Source organism: Malurus melanocephalus, unplaced genomic scaffold (assembly GCF_030028575.1).
Source record: "Malurus melanocephalus ecotype Western Australia unplaced genomic scaffold, MMel_1.1 scaffold_103, whole genome shotgun sequence".
NCBI classification, from domain to species: domain Eukaryota; kingdom Metazoa; phylum Chordata; class Aves; order Passeriformes; family Maluridae; genus Malurus; species Malurus melanocephalus.
In genome coordinates, this window is record NW_026623335.1 from 800407 (window position 1) to 822440 (window position 22034).

Here is a 22034-nt window from a genome sequence, read left to right on the forward strand (position 1 = left end):
AGTGYACAGCCGAGCCTTGCTCCTACTCTGCCCTTGGCACCGTCACTGCCAGCACCAGCCAGAGCCCGGCYGAGGGGCAAACACAGCTCTGCYCCTCAATCCACAACCAGCACAAGTYGGCTCCTCACACCCCAGCAGCMAGCTCTGGCACTTYTGGCAGAGGCATGYGCTCCAGAGGGCTCTGAGGSGGCCGGCCAGGAAGGTGCGGGTATCAATGGGACGGGAACRTGCTCCCGCACAGGGCAGGCTTTCGGTGCGCTGGGGCTGCTACTCGAGGCACCGCAGCACTGCCCAAACAAACACGGCTGCGGGCTCATCCCCTTCGCTCGGGCATCACCGCCAAAACTCCCGTGGCCGTGCCCGGGGGACCCAGGCCTCCCTGCCACGAGGGCGACGGGAGTGGCGGTGGCTGCAGCAGGGCCAGCCCTTCCCTCCCTTCCCCCCGCRCAGCCGCCCCCACCCTCCAGGAGCTCTATCGCAAATCCCCAGGCCGCACCGACTGCCAGCTGACAGAACTGTTTAGTCAGCAACCAGCGAGAGAGGAGCGGCCRCCCTCCTCCATCCTTTCCGGCTCCTTCCCGTTGGTACTTTCCCCGCCGCCGGGGAAAGAAATGTTCTCTTGCTCCCCAAAACTGTGATTTACCAAAGTATTCATGTTTCCGAAAAGTTTGTCGAGCTTTGCACGTAGCTGAAGGATACGGATTGTTGTTTTGCTTATTTTTTCCCACCCCCTCCCCTCGGTGCTTTGTATAACCCTCTTTCACCACCCTGCCCCATCCCCCAGGCGAGAGGAGATCCAGAATCGCCGCTGCTGCTGGAGGAACTTCCTCCATTTGCTGTGAGAACATCACTCCGGCGGCCCCGCGCCCCGCGCCGCCCCGCAGAGGAAGTGCAACATAATAGCCAGGCCCCAGGTGCCAAGGTTAGCCTGTCCTTTTCCTCTCCCCGGGATGATTTCCCCTCCTTTCACTACCAGCCTCCTGAAGAGTGAGGCCTTTAAGGTTACGTGGAAATGCTACGAACAACAACAGAAAGAAAGCTGAAACCTGCTCAARCACCATCACGCGGCCTTTGCACACCAAAACTTACATGTTTCGGAAAGGTTTAACCTTTTCTGTGAAGCGAAAAGTCTGGTTTCATTCATGCACAAAAAAGCTGAACGCCTTTAACAGTACTTYTCTAAGTCAGAGAGCAGCCCAGCCTGAACCAGCAAGGCAGCAGTACCACCAGCGTATGGAACTGCCTGTGCCAGCGTTCTCTGCTTGCCCAAGGCAGATGTAACAACCACAGCAATACAAATATCTCGGCTGAAAGGAAAACCACATCTCGGGCCAGGCTATAATGAAAACCCTGGGCAAGGAAGATGGAGATCATTACCCAAACCCYGTTTCTTAGAGCATCGAGTACACATTTCCATTCTCTATTCTGACAACACCTGCATAACTAAATGCACAAAGTAATTTTTAAAAAATAGGTTTTGATGGAAAGTCTCACAGTGTCTTATACTTTCCCCCTTTCAGTGTTTGCTTGGTACAAAAGCATGCATCTGTTTCCTCCAAAATGCAACAATTCAGTGTAGAGTTGTTGGAAGGAAGCTCCTACACTGGTTCATTTCACAAAACCTGTGCCTTTCCAGGTGGAACAAGGGGASATCAAAAGGTAAAACTATGCCCTAGATGTTATGACGTTATCCATAATTTATGCAGAAACAAAATGTCCCATACTGACATCCCTACAACAAAGCATTTATTTGCCTTATACAAAAAAAGTGTTTCGTGGTAAAAAAGTGAAGTCTCTCCTTTCCTCTCTCCTACCCATAACAAAATACATGCATGCATTCTTTTTTGCCTTTCCTCCCAGCTGGGTATCCATGCAACCGACTCCAATTCATTTGATTACTAAACTGCAGAACAACTGAGGAAAGTGAAGAGTTAGCAACCTCAGTTTGTCACACAGTGAATATAAGGAGTCACTGAAAGAAAAAAAAAAMMCAACCCTACAGTCTCCAAATAATTAAGCAATGGTGAGGATTGAAATTCTCTTGAAAAGAAGAATGTTTTAAGTTCAGAACCCCTTAATTCTCTCTTCCACGCTTCAGTGCTAAAACCTCACATTCTACACAGGCTGCCTTGCTGCCAAGAGATAGACAGCTGCAACATGTAGACACAAAAAGGAGGTGTCTTTTGGCTCGAGTTTTAGATTTCTACATGCTGCCCTGTTTTATATGCTACTCCCCCAAAAAGTTACAAAAAATAACTGCAGAAAACTAAAATCAAAGGGGACTATTGCAACAGATGATAACTACTGATAGAGCTGCATAAGTGTGCAGATGCCTKAAGGCACTTTCACAGTCCATGTTCCTCTGCAGCAAGACAGTTTTCTTGGAAATGTGCTGTTGCAGTCTTTGTACTTACTTGGCTTTTAGCATATGTTTAATTTCATATCTTATAATAGAAGATTGGGCATTCCAACAAAAGCTACATCAGTCTTCACTCCTATTTTCTTTAAGCTGGTATTTCTGGGCTGTGACTGATACTCTGCCCCTGGCTACTCAAAACGACTTCTTCCACAAAAAACACACCAACACTGGCAAAGCTGCACCAGATTTGTACCAGCCCAGTAAGAACAAAACCTGGACCACAATCTTACAAGATGAAGCATGATCTCCTTACACAATATCAAGTGTGATTAAGAAAGGTACTGTCTCKGGATGGAAATGAATTCAAAACCAGAAAGAACAGCTAAACAAGACATGATTTCTAGAATTTTTTACACAGCTAATRCAGTAACGAGATTTGCATCAAGAGAACAAACAAGGAATGTGTGATAAGGTGGGAAGATGTGCCTTTTTTAACAAAACTCTCAAGCCTCTTGATAAAAACAGCATGTAGTTTTGTGCTGCTGGCACTGAGAATCCACATCTCTCCAGAAGCTCTTCCCTTCCTTCAGCAGCTCATTCCCCTGCAAGGGAAAGCCTATGATTTGTTTCCCCTTTACTGACCAAAACAAAAGTTGGTGAGTTGTGGTTGTTTAAAGACACAAAAAATTAAAGAGGACTGGCTATAGAGAACATTTTAGAGATAAGGCTTACAGAGAAACCCCACAAATATCAGCAGCTCGTATCAGCAGCTCAGAAAATTACAAAAGCAGGAGTGAACTGCTAGAAGTGAGGGAGTAAATTACAAAAAAAAAAAAAAAAACCCACAACCAAAATCAACCAAAGTCTTTCAAGCTGGTTTTGCTGCTTCATCATCCTGTGATGTCAAATGCCCATTTGGATTGCCAAGGAAGCCATTCTGAAGTCACTAATTCAATTTTAGTTACCAAGGCAAAGGCACGCCAGAAATGGGAAAGCTGGGAGGAAATACCTAAATATCAAAAGACTTTGRAAAAAAGAGCATCTTCAAAGAGATAAAAACCATCAGGAGCAGATCTCCATTGAGATTTTCCCCTTTGCATTGTTTGTCATCACATACCTGGAAGAATACTTGCCTTGAAGTGGTGAAGGGAAGATGCTTGAATACAAGTGGTGTTAAACACAACCTTTAAAGGCAAACACCACAATGTACCTGAAAGACAAGGGCAAGAGGGAAAAGGGGAGGAACARGGGAAAGTGGCTCTATTAACATAAGCTTGCCACTCTTATAGTTACTGGAATCACAGTACAGAGATACCAATGAACTRACAATAGCCATGCTCACTCTCACCTTCCACTAGGCTGGAGCCAGAAAGCAGGGAAGAACCTACATGTTAAAAAAGAAGCATCTCTAATAAAAGGCAAAATGGTTCTGCTGGTTTTTCAACATCCCAGCTCCAAGCCAGCAAGGATCCTAAGCCAAATAGCACAATAGATGCAGCTCCTACATACAAGGACAGATACCACAGACGTTAATCACCCCCCCTCCCATGGAGCAGAGCTTGGATTAGGCTCTGTGTACAGGAATTCATCAACCCAGCAACACTGCTGCATGGATTCAAGGATCCATCCTAGCAGGCAATGCATCTTGTTTCATCCAAGGTTGATTTGAGGCCCCTGCAAAGATAAACTGGCAAAAAGGCATTCCCTCTGATTCTTCCACTTTTCATCCCAGCCCTTGCTTCACGAGGGAGACATGACAGTTCTGATGGCTTGAGCAATGGTCTTTTTAATGATGATTGCATGGGCTTTTAAAACAGTTCTACCTGCACTGCAATCAGAAGGCCTGTCATCCTCTGCTCTTCTCCCACATTCTTGCGCGAGCACAACTAAATCAGCTGCACACTAAGTCTGCTGAGAGAACTGACTGGGCCAAAACTGAACTTTCAAAAATCAGAGGGACAAATACAAAAAGTCCGTATCAGCTTTCTGGTCTAGCACTTTAAGGCATACCTGTAAGATATTTAAAATATTTATTATTTTGAATACATACCCTAAGAAAACAAGCAGTCAAGAAAATACTTCTAATTAAAGCAATATAAACATCCCCTCCTGCTTACACATACACAATGACTTTATTTTACGTTTATTTTTAGGTTTTCCTGATCTAATACTCAAGAGCAGAGAGACACCTGCAAAGCATATGCCATGCCAGGCCTCCATTCCTTGTTCCTCACATGGCCTTTACGACACTAAATTTAAATCTCAGATTCTAAACGCACAGAGCAGCAGGAGAGCAATACAAGAGGARCTCTAAATCCAGTAGTCAAACCTACAGCCACAACTTGATAATTTACAAGGACAGCCCCTGCCTCCTTTCTCCAATCACAAATGCTTGCTACTTTCAAACACTATATAATTCACAGAGCCCAGAGTTCACTACTAAGTGCTGAATGGCTATTAGAATGGTTTTACGTACAGCAACCTTCAAAGATTATCGTCATAAATCAGTACTACCTGATGAACAGGGCTTGTTTCTCCTAAGACCACCACGTTTCATCAATCTGGAGAGACTTAATGCAGTGGGTAAGTAACCTAGATAAAACTGAGTTCTCTCTGTGAAAGTCTTTTGCTTTCAGAAAGTTTCAAATCACTAGTGTCACCCTTGCAACTAAGTTCCCAGTTCAAGCAATCTGGAATAAAGTTTTCATCAGCTAAACACAAATCAAGTACTACACATCATTTGGTGGGCAGGTTAAGGTAGGGCTTTAAAAGCCAAGGTTCCTTTTTAGGCCATGTCAGCAGTGAAGAATGTGCAGCACTTCACACAGAGGAAGAAAGGGGTTAGCATGACCTGATCTAAACCTCTCCTTCCTCAGTCTCCACAAGCAGCTGCCTTGTAAGCACTGATTTGTAAAGCAATCTAACTAAGTAAATACTAGCACTATGTTTAGTACTGAAGCAAAATTGTTTCGGTTGCAACAACTAAAATCTCAAAGTCCACCAATGTGGACCAGTCAGTCCTACAGGTGAATGAGTGGGTTGACAACTAGCAAAAATTTTTAAAAAGGGATGAAAACACAGTGGAATTGCCGAATATGCTGATTTCACTTCCGTGAATTCAAAACAATTCCTCTGATACCTGCTGACACTGAACTGATGGATGACTCCTAGTCATCATCCCAAATTAGGAGACAAGCACAGAAAGTGGGCAAACTTTATTGTGAGTAATATCTCTCAGTTTAAGTGGAACCTAAAGAAACACCCCCAGAGCCAGCAAGGACAAATGTCCCTTGTCTCTGGTAAGTTGTAGTCACCAAGGTTTTAGATATACTTCTAGTATGCTTCAGGCTGCCATTTGTAGGGAGAAAGCAGGGGACCATATTAAGTGGGGGATAAATGCAGCTTGCTCTTGGAAACCAGCAGTATATTTGGGAAGGAGTGCAACAAGAAAAGCACCATTTAAACAAGCAGTAATTAAGATKGAAGTAACTGAGCCAGACCTGCAAGCAATCTCACCAAGCAGCATCTTCTGACTGCAACTTGCCAACATGGAGAAAGTTTCACAAAAAAGATGCTGGAGAATCATGGCAGCACCTGGAAATCTTTAAAGCATCTCCAAGTATATGTCTTCCAGAAATAAATATGTAGGCAAATAAAGTATTTTTGGCATGTGCCTGTGATAGTTGTTAACAAGGCAAACCAGAGCTTTAAAAAGTGTTGATGAACAACATGAYCGTCATCAAAAGTATGGAACAACTTCTGCAGAATAATGATACTCATTTAGGACTCCAGTCTGGGAGGAAGGCCACAGAGGTGATACAGCAGAGGGCCAGAAAATCCTGAAAGGTGTGGAGAAGGCTGGTAGTGAATGAATACTTGCTATTTCCCTTAATACAAGTCTTAAATGGTATTAAGTGACAGCCTAAAACGACAGGTTTATAAAACAATTTTTCAGCTCCTCTCCAACAGAGCATACAGATAAACTGCAAAACTCACCATCACGACATGCCAAGTGTCAGTACAGATTCAAAAAGGYACCAGACAAGCTCACAAAAAAGGATTCTCTAACCTAAATACTGTAACTATATTTAATAACCCTTGGTTCAAGAGATTCCAGAAGCTGCACATTAGTGGTAGACTACATTAGGAAAGTATGMCCTCTTGCCAATACTCTCTTTTGATAAATCCACATGGATCAGCATCTTAGGTTAGATGAGTTTTGGATCTGATTTGCTATTAAGACATAACCAGGATTCCCTCTGGTTTTCAGTTTTGCAGGCAAAAAATGCAGCATAACTTACTCCATGAGTTTAACACAGAACTAAAGCACCTTCTGCCACAGATCCAGACGCATTTCTGTCAGCTTTAGGAGGCATTCTCTGMGCTGAATCCAAACTTCACTGGAGAAGCTGGTACCAGGAACTGCTCATTCCAGGACAGGGCAGTCCTGAGGAAACGTCGCCAGAGCTGCAGCTTCAATATGATTCAGGTCAGGGTGATTTCAGAGGTTACTGTACCAGGGCTGTCATCCCTGTTTGACAGCCAGTGGTTACTGTGCTTGCASCAGAGACACGTCCAACTCCAGAGATGCCCATAATTGAAGTTTTAACTACCACTCAATTCAATTCAAGCACAGCAAACTCTGAAGCACACTGCTTGGGAGGAGACACATCCACCCTTCCGCCGCCTCTGCAGACACACACACAAACCACGCACTTCACCCATGGTCAGGGCAGAGCAGCAGGATGAGAAACCTTCACTAAAAAGTTAAGTCTTTTCTGCACTGAATATTTGCCCGAGGCCCTCACCTAGCCAGCRAGTATGGGCATGCTGACTTCCAGGCCTTCAGGTARGGATAATGGTCAGAGGCTCACTTGTGGACCACCTCCAGCAGAAGAGCCCAGCACAGAGCCAGGCCTCTTGTTGGTACTGCCACAGGCCATATTAACTTGTCGCCTTCAATATGCATCCAGCAGAGTTCAGGTCATGGATTTGTTGGAAGTTCATCACTTATTCAGGCTTTTGTGTGAGAGGTCATTGCTGTCAAACTGTCTGCTTTCACAAGCACAAAAGCTCATGTTAAAATGTAAATACTTACAGGTGTTCCACCAGGCACTCAAGATGAAAAGTCAGAGCAAATATATTAGTCCTAGCCATATTTTACAATGCTGGTAGTACTTGAATGTCATCTGTTTGTGAACCAAGGTTTTTATGTGGATTCATCTGCCTAGACAGGAAGCATGATCTAATGGTGGAGACATAGGACTGAATCCACAGCATTTGATCTCTTTTGCTGCCTCTCTCACTGTCTCCCTCTGTGACCTTGAGTAAAGAAATTCTCCATGCCACTGTCCCGATTGAAAAGAATGTGACTAGATGCTTACTTGGCCCCATACGAGGGCTGTGACCCTCTATCACTTTTCCTAATTACGGCAGAATTCTGGAATGATATAGGAAAAGTTAATCATACTGGTGAAGTTAACCTGAGTTAACAAAAGGAAGAGCCTTATAAAAGAGCACAACACCCTCCTCCCCCAATGCCTGTGTTATGCTGTTTGTTTTTCAAGACTGAATCTCTGCAACTTATTATTACATCGCCCTTGATGGAGACAGCATTTTGCAAATTCAGCTTTGCAAGAAGCCTGGGCAGGCTGGCTCACCCCGGTCGCTTAGACTTGCGCGCTGGATACCACTTTGCAAGCAATTCAAGCACAACTTCTGTATTGGGCTAACACCACAAGACTAGCAGCAGGACTATGCTGGCACAGGCCTTCTGGGAAAATCAACTCCCCAGTTGTGGGAAGAAGCAAAGCCGGCAGAGGCTACAATCACCACGTCACCCTGGAATCCAGTTTCATGTCCAGTCCAACCTCGTTCTGTGATTGAGCTCCGCAGTTCTGGAAAAGCTGGTATCCTCTTCCCTCAGCACTTCCAGCTACACATCAGATTCTCTTGTGACTTTTGGAAACTGCTCTGTTAGCTGTTAAACTGGAAAAAGCCATCTTTGGCCCCAGCCGAACTCGCATCCATCCAGTTCAATACCTATAGTGGGTAACTTTGAACTGTGCATCCCCCATCATGAAAGTCAGAAAATCAGCCCACCCCACCCTTAACCATGCAGAGGCATCTCCATCAGGGAACCTGRTTATCAACATACCAGGAAAGGCAGCTTTGGTAAACCTCATGGGTAACACGAAGTGCTGTCTTTCTGGAACAGCCAAGGGGAGTGGAAGGAAGCTGCGAACAACTGTGTTCTTCTGATGTGCATTCCCTTCCTCTGCTCAAGCACGCGCAGGAGGCCAAGTGAGCACACATGACACGCTTCCTGCAGGATGCCACATCCTGCATTATTTCATACAGCATCCCAAGGCAAGCCAGACACCTTTCAAACACAGTACGAATGTTTGACAGTATGATCTGTCACAGTGTGACAGGTTCTCAGAGACAACACATCGGACAGAGAAGGGAACAGAACTGGCAGATTTAACCAACAGTGCCAAACTGTTCCTAGCCACACTTCTGGAAGGAAAAGCCCCAAGCAAACAGACACACTGCAGCCACATGCAAATTTTACAGTGCACGTTCTTTCTGCTCTTTGCTTCTGGTAATTTGTTTTACTTCTATGAATTTCTTGTACCTCTCACCCAAACCCTTCCCATAGAAAGTAAAGGTCTGCTTAGAAGAGGGGGGGAAAAAAAACCCATGGGGGTGGTTTTATGCACTGCTTAACCCTCTCAAGCTGCTCCCAGTCTCGCTCCCCCTCACCCCCCACACACGGTGCTATGTTTTAAGGAGCACTGGTTATGCTGACATCAGTGAGGCTCCGGGGGCCATCTAGGCAGCTGTTCCTGCTCCTGTGTGTGGCCAGAAGCCAAATCGCTCTGCCTTTTTGGTGATGTTCCCTCCTGCCGGCTACCCCCACTCCCGCCCACACGTCTGTAGGGTGGGGCAAGGTGGCCATTGGCAGCCTTTCCAAAGAAATCTAAGCGGAAAAWAAGACAGGCAGCTTTCATTTCCAGCCTATGGTCAGAAATGCTCCGTGACTACTGACAGYGTGCTGTGGATTGAAGGAACTGCAGTCTCTTTTCCCGGAGAGCCAAAGACCAGCAAAGTTGSCCTTAGGACTTTGTCACCTAGAGGAGAAAAACACGCGCTCTGCCCTTCCTCTCCCCACGYGCAGGGACAGCCCACCAGCAGCAGAGATCTCTCGGTACAGCTGTTCCCCTGTTTTAAAGCAGACCCATCCGTGGAGGCAGCTATTCTTCGGCCAAATGATGACAGCAGAGCAGCAGAAAGCTCGTCCAGATCAAACTAAGTGCACAAGACGGGTACAAGAYATCTTCCAGGCCCAGGAAAGGGGGCCACCACAGCACTTTTTCTTCCCTCTACTGCTCCCCACAAGGGCAGGAAGCAGTGTGAGGGCAGGAGAGGTGTGCCAGGGCACCTCTCGGCCCTGCCAGTCCTGCGGGGGCAGGTTTTAGGCAGCTGGCTCTCTGCAGGCAGTAATCCCAGCGGTGGGGTGCGTCCCCGTGCTGAGCCGCAGCCAGATCCGGGGAGTGAAAAGGTGACAGCCAAGCCAACTTCACATACACCCTCGGAGTCTGCAGCTCAGACCCCATGTCAAGATTAGGAAAGTATGCGCACACAGAGAGCAGAGCACATGAGCTGCTGGAGTGCTTTCATTTAACTCTTGCAGACACCGTGCATGGAAGAATTTTGGGTTTGTGGTCACATTTCTGGCCACTTCTCTTCAAAACCAACTCTTCTCAGGCTGGAAGAGCTGTGACAATTCCTTGGGCTGGGCAATGCATCCTGAAGTAGGTCAGAAGCCGGTGAGATGAGTTTGGAGCTGTGGCTCACACGGGTTAAAGATTCTGGCTTGTGTCACGAATGCTTTTTCTGAAAGTTAAAGGCAGGCCCCAATCCTGAAACACTTCCCCTAACTTCTGCCCATGCCAGTACTTTGACTTTAAAGGAACAACCTGCTTAAGCAGAATTATATCTGTATTTAAAATGTCTGCAGGATGAGTGCTTGGCTTGATCTAGATTTGCCAYTAACATATGTACCCACAACAACAAATGTAGAAAATACCTTGAGAGCTATCAGGATAAGACATAAAGAAAAGGAAAAAGATGGTAACCCCCACGAAGGCAGGTTTAAATTTACATGTGTGTATGTTGGAGGATGATTCACCAGGGCAGGAAAAATAGAGATGCCTGAGGGCTATGGCTGGAAGCACAAGAGAGGTCCCTAATATTCAGTTTAGGAGTCTCAAAACCAAACAAGAGAGTCTCAAAACCAAACAGGTCTGTACACTATCAGCACCAGAAACACACATAATTCTGGGAGTCATGCTTTTAGTACTACCTCTTTAAAGGAATAAGAATTTAAGTACTGTAATGTTAGCAATCCTAAACTGCAAGGAAACACCCCTTCAGTCACAAAACAAATTGGACTCCTTACTTCTCTGTACCAGGCATAAAAGCAGCACATAGAAACACGAGTTTCCCTGGAACAAACCAGTCAAATTCATTCAAATCTTCCTGAAGCACAACAGGGCAGAACCCATTCCTGTTCCCAGAGCTTATTACAGTAACATGACTAAACATGCTCAGCAGTCCAATGTGATGGGATGCATCCATTTGCTGATGCCAGAGGAAGATGTGTGTCTCTTCTACATGGCACTGCCTTCACAGGCTGCTTTTCAAAAGATGTTTTGAAAAGCGACCTGCCGCGTACATTCTTAACAAGTCATAGTATCACCGGCTGTACAAGTGTTTGACCTCTACTTGCTATGTCACACTGTGGACAAAAATCTGACATCAGCTTATTCCAACCTTAGTAACACCAAACCGCTTCTGCAAAGCTGGCTGGAACAGACTACAACAACTCACCGATAAACTCTCAGACAGACCCCTGGAGTGCTGAAAGTGCAACTGGTTTGGTACATGAGCCCACATGTTTTAAAATTGGGTTGGTTTAATCCAAGTAAGTACCTGATTAAAATGGGAGTCTTCTCTGGAGGTCTAATTTCTAGATGTTTCCATAACTCCATATGTTTTTATGCTGTATAAACATAATGAATGATACATACATCACTTTTGGGGTGATTTAAGAATTCAGTTTAAAACTACAACCCAAGTCATTCAAGGCAACAGAATTAAATTTGTGAATGGTAAGAGCCAACAATTGTACTTCTTTTCAGTCTTGGGAAGGTGATATAGTAAAGGGGTGACATCTTTCTATTCCCAGTTTCTTCTTCTAATTTCCTTATTTCAGAACCCTGACATTTGTCACTTTTACATACAGACCTAAAGCAAAAAGGAGAGAGAAGGATGTGATTTGAACATGATGGCTTAGAACAYATGTTAAAGCTAGGAACATATTTGCTTCTAAACCAAACAACCAGATGCAGACCACTGAACATGTGTATATACTTGCACCTATAYTGCCTAGAAGAGAAATCAATAATCTGTCTCTCACGTGCAAAGCAGGCATTTATGAGAGCTGCCCAAATGCTGCATTGCAACCAAAGCTGTCTGTTTATAAGKAGACACCTCAGCAGGAGCAGTGCAGGTTCCCAGCATGCCTCTACCTTGGTATCTGGAAAGGCTCCACTATGGGGTAAGAAGATAGTTATAATTAAACATTTATACTGAGATAGTGCTGTGCAGGTCGGTTCCACAGTGTGTTAGGTGGCTTTTCAAAACTCAGTAATTGAATGCTGATCCCTGCCCCGAAGAGTTTACAGAGTAGGAAATCAAAGCATAACACTTGGCATCTGTATACCAGGAATTAAACAAAAGACCACCACTAGTTCATTTCCTGGGTCTTTGGACTAGGCAGCTCACATAAACATCCATTACCAGAAATAGTGGAAATTTTTAAATCAGCAGCCTGGACTTTCCTAATCCACATATGTGCAGCACTGTCTGAATTAGTAGCTGGGACAGTAACTACAGCATGCAATTTCCACACGCTGCTGGCATCTTCTTGTCCAGTATAGATTATTTTTGGCCCAAATACTTTTTAACAATCATTTTGAAAAGACAGCGAGCACACAAACGGAAACAATTACTGCAAGTCAGTCGCTTCAGGCCGCACAAGTATGAGCGAGATTGCCAATGCACGAGGTTGAAAGTCAGGCAACATCAGATCCTTCTGTCCTAAATCTCCAGGACAACCCCAGGGAGGCATCAGTAGATCTACAATGCAGTCCTAGTACACGTCGGCTCTCAGGCAGGCCGTGGCCATACGTGAGCTTGTGGCCTATGTGACATTGCAAAGCCACTAACCCACATCTTTTTCTATGGAGATTAAGAGTTACGCAATGGTGCAAATAAAAACTCTGGCCTCAAACATACAGGAGCCATCTCTGTCCCAGATCCATCCTCGGGGARAATTCTCTACATTCCCCTTTTCCTGCAGGGAAGGACAAGCCTGGGAAGGACAAGTCCTCCTCCGACTCACCAGACAGACTACACTCAAGAAAGTAAAAGCACAACCTCTAGGATTTTAAAAAAGGACCCAACAATGGCCACACTTTCAGTGATGCCCAAAACCTGGAYGGAAGATTTTAATCAAAACAAACCATTATATCACAAATTCAGTTTGCTGTTTATCAAACAAGCTCCTAAAACAGATGCACTGACTTTTTAAGTATACCTGCAAGAATCTCAAACACCAAAAAATACAAAGACACCATTAGAATCTCAGTTTYTTTAAAGTTTCCTGGCATCTTTCATGCCATGAATGCTCAAGAGCTTTCAGCTGTATATATCCCACACAAAATCTTGACCAGAGAAGCCTGAAAGAATTTTGCTGTTGCTTCAAATGAAGGGTCGTTTTCCACTTCTACCTACTATTTGTGTACCTATTGATTTATTAAACGTGGAACAGCAACTGTAACAGGGCATGATCTGTGTTCACCTTGGTCCATTTAATTGCTCTGTGAACACCTCAACTTTCATTGGTTGGCTTTTAAACATTTAAAACTAGTAACCTTACCATTTATTTCTAACTTTTTTCCTTTCTYGAGGGAAAATAGAACCATGGAAAATCCTCAGTCACTAGATTTAAAGAGCTTACAAGTTCCAAAAGCTTTGCAAGCAGAGATTGGGAATCGCATGAAACTGCAGTTACTGYRGCTGCAGAGTTYACAGAATTCACCAGATCCTTCCTGCAGAGTTTATAATCTGCATAGCTTCCTCCCAAGGTAACCAGCATCCACTCTGAGGTACGGATCATTTCCCTCACCCCCAGCCTTTGTTGAACACCGTGGTCACTTCATGCTCAGCAAAAAGACACTGCCATTTCACAAAAAGGAAGAATGGAGACAGAGRGTGGAAAACATCTCTCCCATAAAGTGTAGGTAACACTGATATGAAAATAAATTCTTCACTTTTTGAATAAAASCAGAGTTTCCAGCAACAAAGCAACTTTACACGAGGGAAACAGCAGCACTGTAATACAACTCTCTTTACCCTTTTGCAACACGAATAGTCAGGCTCCTGACAGGTCAGAGACTGATAGGAGATCCTACCAAGCACACAGTACACCTGTCTGCTGTAAAGGCTGGGAAGTCACTCCAAGACTTGTTCCAGAAGCTGCCACTGACCACAGTCTTGAACTTTACTTGGAAATACAGTAGGATGTACTTAGCAACACATGGCTGGGCCATCTGATAAGGACAAAAAACAAATTATACCTGCAGTGGTTAGAATAACATACCAAAAGAAATAAAAACTACAAATCAATTAAAAACAAGACACAAGTTACACACAAGTTACATCTCTGTAGAGAAACACTTGTCACTGCACTCATAGTTCTTCCCCTGGAAAATACAGTCAAATCTCACAAATGGAAGCCYTTAGTAATCCAGCTACAGCTCCTCTACAACTGGCTTCTATGGCACGTGCTTCCACTTCCTGAACCTTCAGTGTCTTGGTTAGAAAGCAAGCCTGTTTCTTCTGCCCKCCTTCCTCACACCCAAAAGCATAAGGATGTACACACAGCTAAGCRTGTGAGCTGTGCTGCAAGTTAACCAGCTGAAGACCCATTAAGGATATCTTGATGCTTTTGGAGAGATGAGGGGATGAAGCAGGTGAGCACATGTACAAGACACCACAGATACCTTGTATGTTTCCTCAGTACACTGGCAACTGCATCAAAAACAAAAAAAATGCACACACAAATAAGGAACAGCACACAGGTATTCGTGACCTGGCTGCTTCTTGTGTTCTCAAAACACGAAGAGCAATGAGATGTGATGAACTTAACTTAATGAAGAAAATACAGTTTGTGCAACAGAAAGAGGAACTTAAACTAGGCTCTTTCCCCTACCCAAAACTGCAAGTGGTCCAAATTAACAAGGAAGTAGTGTTGCCTATTGGTGCAAAATTCAAAGCTGTTCTCCCTTATCCAAGCCCTAATGTTACCAGGGTGAAGGAGTCCAACCTGAACACAGCAATGGAATTTATTGCTGTGATGCAAGAGCTCTGAGCAAAGCACTCCCAGGTACTGATACACMTGAACACTGACATCACCTGCTGTATGAAACAGGACTAACAAGGGCTCCAGTTAAAGCCAGCTAATCACACACGGTAAACGCAAAGGCCAGCTACACTTCAACATGGGCATTTTGCTTCTCTCATCCTCAGACAGGAAGCACATACCTAAATTAGCTAAAAAAAGGTTTGTCAACAGCCGATCATCCTCCATTTTCAAAGGACAGATGATGTAAGCCCCCATTCCTAAAACACCTACCAGTACATTTGTGCTGTTTCAAGAAAGCACATGCTAACACCTGTTAAAGTAACKACTAGGAGATGCCAAGTGGAGAAATTCTACATGTATGAAAGGCTGGCGATTCCACTATTAATCACAAAATACCTTTCTCTTTTAGAACCAAATTAACAAGTTACTTGGGCACATCAGCACAGAAAATTTCCAAGACACTTAAYGCATTTTTTGCCCAGAGCGACTTGATAGTCTAAATTACATTTTTCAAAGCTGACAGAAATTACAATGGGAAGTCACTTGGCCATTGTGTGCAAGCACCTTTCCCACATTTTTTCAGACCCCTACAGAAATAACATCCCTTGTGCAAATGTATCTTCAAAGAAATTTCAGACAGCAGGATGTGGGGATGTCTTTTTCGAAAGGAAAAGGATCTCTTGAAATCGTGAGATTATATAAGTAAGTAAATAGGATTAAACAAAAACCATTTTTCAGGAAGGTTAGATGCAGGAAAACAAATSTGAAAGTTGCATTCCATATACTTTTATGGTAAGATCTGCAAAGGAGACAGAAGAGGTCATCAAGGCCTGAAAGGCCTCCTTCTCTAATGGTCCTTGGAATACCTGTTTTAGCTTAGAAGTCTAAAAACACCCTGGGGGATTTTGACAGTTTTTCTATTCCCTTGCTGTAACACCTCTGTGGATGGCTGGGTCTCTGCGGATGAATTCTGTTGAAACAGCTGCCTCACTCTGCATCTTTAAAGAGGTATTCAGATTCCCTTAGCCTTACTTAGTTGAATCACTCTGAGTAAACAGTCACCACCCATCAACTACGTATTTTTGTAAAGCACCTAGTCAAAGGCAACCACCTTTATTGATTGCTAGGCTGGCCAACCCGAAAGCTGAAATGTTATTATTAAAAAAAAAAAAAAAAAAAAAAGCAGGATACACCTGAAGGCCTGTGTTGTTTCTAAAGGAAGCACAGGTCCAGGCGTTGCTCAGTGACATCAGGACAATTCCTCTCTGACTGCAGGAGGCTCCTCTAAGGTTTCATACCAGCACAGCCACAAGCCAAGTATCCCACTGACTCTTCTCCCTTYTGTCCAGGCCCTTTTCCTTGTTCTAACCCTTTTCCACCACAACATGAACAAGCCACCCAACAGGAGCCCACAGCATATGCCTCAGCTGGCAATTATTTCTACTTTCAACATTTCATAATAAAGCATTAGCAAAAGTTCTAAATAAGTTTTGTCACCCTGCTCCAAGTAAAATGCTGAAGGAATGAGGGTGAGATGCTGCAGTACTGCTGTCTCAGAAGCTTGCASTCTTTTAAGTCACTGGCCCTCAAATGTTGCTATTCAAAACAGAGTGGTGTAGGGTGAGGTGGAGGGAACACCTTCAGGTGGGAAAAACATCACTAGCAGACATCAAAGATAAGCCCTCATCAGATTTCTTGCACCAAGGAAGAACAAAGAGTCAATGCTCCTGAAATTCCTGTTCAGAAGTACCCCAGAACAGCGCCAGCACTTCCCACCTCAGCCAACCTCACCTATGTTCATTTGTAATCAAACGCTGATAACCAAACCTGGCATGGCAAAGCTCTGCAAGTTTCAAGCCTGTCCCGGCTCCACATGAATAGCTAACTTTTCTGTGTATCACCAGACACTGACATTCCCAAAGATACCCAAGTCCTGCCTTTGAAATCACTGCCTGTAAAGMTTCTTCTAAATGTGCAGGGGGGAGGTGGGAAGCCATAGCTCACATAGGTGCTGATTTATGTCGGGTATTAAAAAGAAAACAACAAACAACCTAAGAAAATAAAACAACGCACRCAYAGAAAGGATTCCTCATATGCCTCCCCAAAGAAAATCTTCTTCAACTGCTGAACAACTAGTCAAGYCAAATCTCCCACCTCAAAGCAAGCAAAAAGCTGTTGCATGGTCTCAGAAGGCAATTCCTTCTCACCCTCGAAGTTTACATCTGCTCCTTAAGACACTTTCTAGCAAAGCTGCAGGGTACCTGAGCACTCCATCCATAATAAAGCTGTTCTCAAAAGAACACRAAGCAGTTCCTGGCCCTTTTCCAAGCTGTGGAATACTGTTGAAAAGGCATATTTTAAAGCTGCAATCCTCTGACTGTCTATCTTGCTTGAGTTTAGAGAGGAGGTAAAAGAGAGCAATAACCATTCTCACTACCTACAGAAGAACAAAATGCAGCACTGCCACCCTCCTCTACAGACAATTATCGCCCAAGAAAGAAGCTACCACATCAACGAGACAGCCATCACAAACTGGTCTAGTAAGACGGTCCAATAATACACTCATTTCAAAACAACCTTTATCGTGCTGAAAGAGGAAGACATGATTTCACATGTTTTAAGAGTGTACACCTAAAACACAGATTTCCAAACTTAGGCATCATTCATCAAAAAGTTAAAAGGATCTTTTTCCACACATGCATAGATTTCAGACTAACAGGATTTACTTGTTTTCTGCCTGTTCCTGGGGAACCTTTGCAGTTTCTTTTTTCCCAAGACTGTCCCTACAGGCTGCTATCCAACATACATCAGATGCTCCTGGAGAAACAGATAACTCTGGAAGGACATTTACAAAGGGCACAAATCAAGGGCTTGATGTTAGTAAAATTTAGGCATGCTAGGGGGAGGGTAGAATTACTCCTGTATGTAGGTAATTTGAACATTTGACACAGTCCCCTGGAAAACTTTACTTATGCATCTAAGCTTTTTTTTTTTTTCAGATGCCTCACTAGCAAAAGGTGTATTTTGAGTCAATTAATAAATTATTGCAACTTAAAAAGTGAATCCTTTTCAGAAACACTCAGGTTAATTTTAGCATCCTTCTGTTTAGCTGCTTAGCAACACTTATCCTATGACCTTCTAAGCACCACCTACTTTTACAAGGGATAATGAATATAGCCAAAGGGATTTATCTATATGTTTTTAATCTATACGGTGTAAGTACAATCAACAGTTTTTATTTAAATGAGAAATCCAATCCAACTGAGAGCAATTCAAACTATATTATGTTCAAGAAGAAAGTTACACAGACTAAAGTCAAGCTAGTGCTATGACTGTAGTGTCACTTCAACATGGGCAAAGTGATAATATCCTTAAGGAGTRAGGAAAGCACTACAAAAGTCAACGTTTGTATGCCTTGGGAAACACTGCACTTGTCTTTGGTACCAAAAGAGATCACATATACTACTAACAGATAATGAAGAGATTCAGTTTTCCCACTTTTGAAACTTAAAAGTTTTCTCCCGATCCTCAGAATCAAAAAGAAAAGCCATTTGGTCAGAAGGTCACTGAATATCGTAAAGAGTTAAGAATAGGCACACAACCTGTGTGAGCTGACTCAGAAGAAGATGCTTCATTCCACTGAAACTTGCAAGTAAAGCTTCAAACACCCAGGTCCAGGTGGAAAAAAACCCCCAAAAACTAACCAAAACCCCAGAAAAACAGTAAGCAAACACTCTCCTATATTATGTCTTAACACCAAGACAAATATATATATATTTTCTTTAAAATTGTTAGTTATCAAAAGAAATGTGTACAACTGGCTACACTAATAATCACTTTTGTCAAACAAAGGTTTGACAACTAGAAGCTGTGAAATGAAAGCAGAATAAAAGTTTACTCGACTGCACTTAAAGGATGATGTTTTTCCAACTACATGGTATGGATTCAGTTCCAAATACGGATGGCAGGAGGAAGAAGATGAGGGAGCAAAAGAGGCCACACTCGGTTGAGAACAGCTGTCCCACAGCATGAGAGGCTGGATGCATCCCTGCCGGCAGGTGAGGGAGAGCCCTGGTACTCTGATTGATTGGATGATGGATTCATGCTGTTTCTGGGTTTCTAACAAACAAAAGGGCCTATTCTTTCCTGGATGTACCCAACTCCCRTTAAGGCTAATCGGCATTATGTAGGCACACCAAGAAAAGACTATATACCCTTAAGTCTTCAAAGAGAAAATTAAAACCTAAAACAAATATGGCTGGCCTGACCCTGAGTCACTGCATCCCTTTCACGCACACTGACCCTGTGGAAAACAGGAACTGCGGTAACAAAACTCGGTGCTTGTGTCAAAACGACCGGCTTCAACGAAAACTTCAGCCATCGTAACAGCTGTCTACTGTGCACTGTAGGGGTAACAACACGGTGTTATTTAGCAACTGATCCTGTTGTTAATAAGCAATTGCTTTTCCCAGGCGTGGGGCTGGATGTTGGAATGGTAGGAAACATCCAYGGCATTTGCTGTCTCTCCTAGACCACTGCCCCCAAATCACACTCAACTAGATGTCTACTTTCTCAAATAAGTAAATACACTTGATCTTATCTCCAAGGGAAGATGGGCGAAAGAGGGAGTCAGAGTAAAAACTGAATGGTTGATCTCCCCCACCCCGCCTTCCCTCCAGCAATCAGTCCAGTGGCTCCCGGGCAGGATGCTGGCTCCCGGGCGGGCAGGACCAGAGCATCAGCTGCGGGCCGGACACCGCGGCGCGGCCGTGCGAGGGCGGCGGGGCACGGAGGCGCCCGGGCCTCCGCGGGGTGCGCAGCCGAGCAGAGCGGCCCGGGCAGGGAAATGTGCTGAGCCAGGAGAAGCGCTCTCCTCCTTCTGCGCAACCCCAACTGCGAGGATGCCGAGTAGGCGAAGATATCGCAGCCGAGAGATGAAACGGGGAAAATTATTTAAAAATGAAAAAAAAGAGAAAAAACGCAAGCTTGCGTGTGCGTGTGGAGGGAGGCGGGGAAGAAGTGCAGGGAGAAGAAGCCAAAGGAAACTTATCTGCGACATGACAAAGTTCAATCCACCGCCCTCCCTCCTCTACTGAAAAAAAAAAAGTTGCAGCATCTCGGCGCGCCCCGCTCCCCGCCCGGCCCGGCTCGGCCCGCGACCCCCGCGCCCCCTCACCCTGGGCGGATGGGGCGGAGGGGGATGCCGAGCCCGAGYGATACGAACTGGGCAGGAGGAGCTGCCTCGCATCCTCAGCGCGGCCCCCGCGGCGCCGCCGGGGGTGYTCGGCCCGTAGCAACGGCGATGGGGAGGGAGCGCAGTCGCCCAGAGACGGGGCTCGGCCGGCTCCCATCCGCACCGGGCACCGTGCCGGGGGGGGTGGGGGGGGCGGCAGCCGCGCCGCCTCAAACTTTGTTTTCACCCCAAACACCGCCACTGCTGGAAGGGGGTCACCTCTGCCTCGCCGCTCCTCCCCCCGCCAAGACGAGGCTGAGRGGGGCGAGGGCCCGGACACCCCTCCTCAGCTTCGGATGCTGCCCGGCTCCTTCCTGTAGTGGTGACGCCGCCCAGGCGTCCCTGCCCGCCGCTGGCCCCGCCGCGCAGGGATGTGTTCCTGGCACCGCACAAAGGCAGCGGGACGGGGGGGACCCACGGGGGGCAGCGCCCCCCACCCTCCCCGGGCACGGCTCTCCCCCGCCCCCGCCGCTCAGGCCGACAGGGGAAAGGACACGCACGTCCCTACCGGGACGGGGGGGGAGGGAAGGACGCGGAGGGGCGGGTGAAGAAAGTGGAGGAAAGGCGAAAAAAATCAAATAAAGTAAGGAAGAGGGGTAGAGAAGAGAGCGGAGGGGTACCAGGGTGACGAGGAAAGGCAGGCACGGCCGTCCGGCCCTGCCGGGGGAGCGGAAAGTCAGCGGAGAGATGCGCGGCGCAAGCCGGCTCTACCTGCGAAGAAGGGGCGCCTTCATCCCAACTTCCCAGCTCCGGCGCGGCCCTCCCAGCCGGGAACAGCAGGCAAGGGCCGCCGCRGGACCCGCCGCCACCGCCGGCAGGAAAATAAGCCCGAAGGAAAAGTTAAAAGGCAAGCTCGGGAGACGGGGGCGAGCCGGGCTAGAAGATGTTGCTTCCTCGCAGCCCCATCCAAATTGTGGCGGTGGCTGGTTAAAAATAAACTTTGCAGCAGGAGGGGGGGGATGATCTGGCCGGATTCCTGAGCTCAGACGGTTTAATATGGATGAGCATCAGGTCCTGAAGGCAAAACGCCGCGGCTGGTGCCGCTGGTTGGTAGAAAGTCTGCAACAGGGAAGAAAAAAAAAAAAAAAAAACAGGAGCCGCGGAGGGAGGAGAGGAGAGGGAGGAGCGGGGGAAGGGAAGAGGGAGGCTGCACGAACTCATCATCATCTCCACCGCTGCCAGCCAAACTTTTTTCCTCCTTTTTTTTTAAAGCAAACTTCTTCCCCCTCTAACAAGCATTTCATTTTTTAAATAAGTCGCACGACCAGCCGACACGCTGCACCGTCCTCACCCTCGCGCCTGCCCCCTCCCAGAAGTTTTATTTTTCCTCATCTTTCTTTCTGCCCCCCCGTTAAGAAAAAGAAAAGAAGAGGAAAAAAAAATAGATCCCTCCGGAGTTAAGGCACGCTCCTGCCCTTTGTGAGGGAGCGCGGCGGCCGGGCAGCCCCGCGGTACTTACGCCGGACTTTGCTGGGGCTGGGCTGCTTGCGCCGCGACATGCCGGGAGGATGGGCCGCCGGGGGGGCGCGGGGGCGCGCCGGGGGGAGCGCACACGGGAGGGAGCCGCAAAGTTGTTCCGGAAAAAGGAATCAAAATGGCGTTTCTGTGGATGTGCAAAGTTCATCAACTCCGCGCTAACTTCCCGTCCTCCGCGCCTCCCTGGAGGGGAGAGATGGGCACGGTTAGGGACCCCGCCGCGCCGCGCTCCGCGGCGCCCCCGCCCCCTGCCCGCCCCCGCGCTGCCCCGCGCACCCTGATAAGGAGACACATCACGTGTCGCTCCGGCTCCTCTCCCGGGGACGCGCTACCGCGGCGGCAGCAGCCTGTTGCAAATAGCATCTCTAACTCGGCCTCGTCGCGGAGAGGGAGGGGCGCCTCCAAGGAGAGGAGTGAGCACAACTTTCCCCCCCCTCCCTTCCTCCGTCCCTCCCTTCTCCGCCCGGCAG

The 22034-nt window shown here is 46.2% G+C and overlaps 1 protein-coding gene across 5 annotated transcripts in view; it reads right to left on the reverse strand.

Moving 5' to 3' along the window:
- RREB1 (ras responsive element binding protein 1) overlaps positions 1 to 21718 on the reverse strand; it is a 121603-nt gene extending 99885 nt beyond the window's left edge. For 2 of the 5 annotated variants that reach the window (XM_057369127.1, XM_057369128.1), the window contains exon 1: positions 21548 to 21607. In XM_057369127.1, coding sequence (XP_057225110.1) covers positions 21548 to 21587 — 40 coding nt within the window. In that variant the 5' untranslated portion in view covers positions 21588 to 21607. Of the gene's footprint in view, positions 1 to 20799; positions 21130 to 21547 lie in introns of those variants that run through there. The other 3 variants (XM_057369124.1, XM_057369125.1, XM_057369126.1) reach the window with 3 other exon arrangements.
- Between the last annotated feature and the right edge of the window lie 316 nt (positions 21719 to 22034).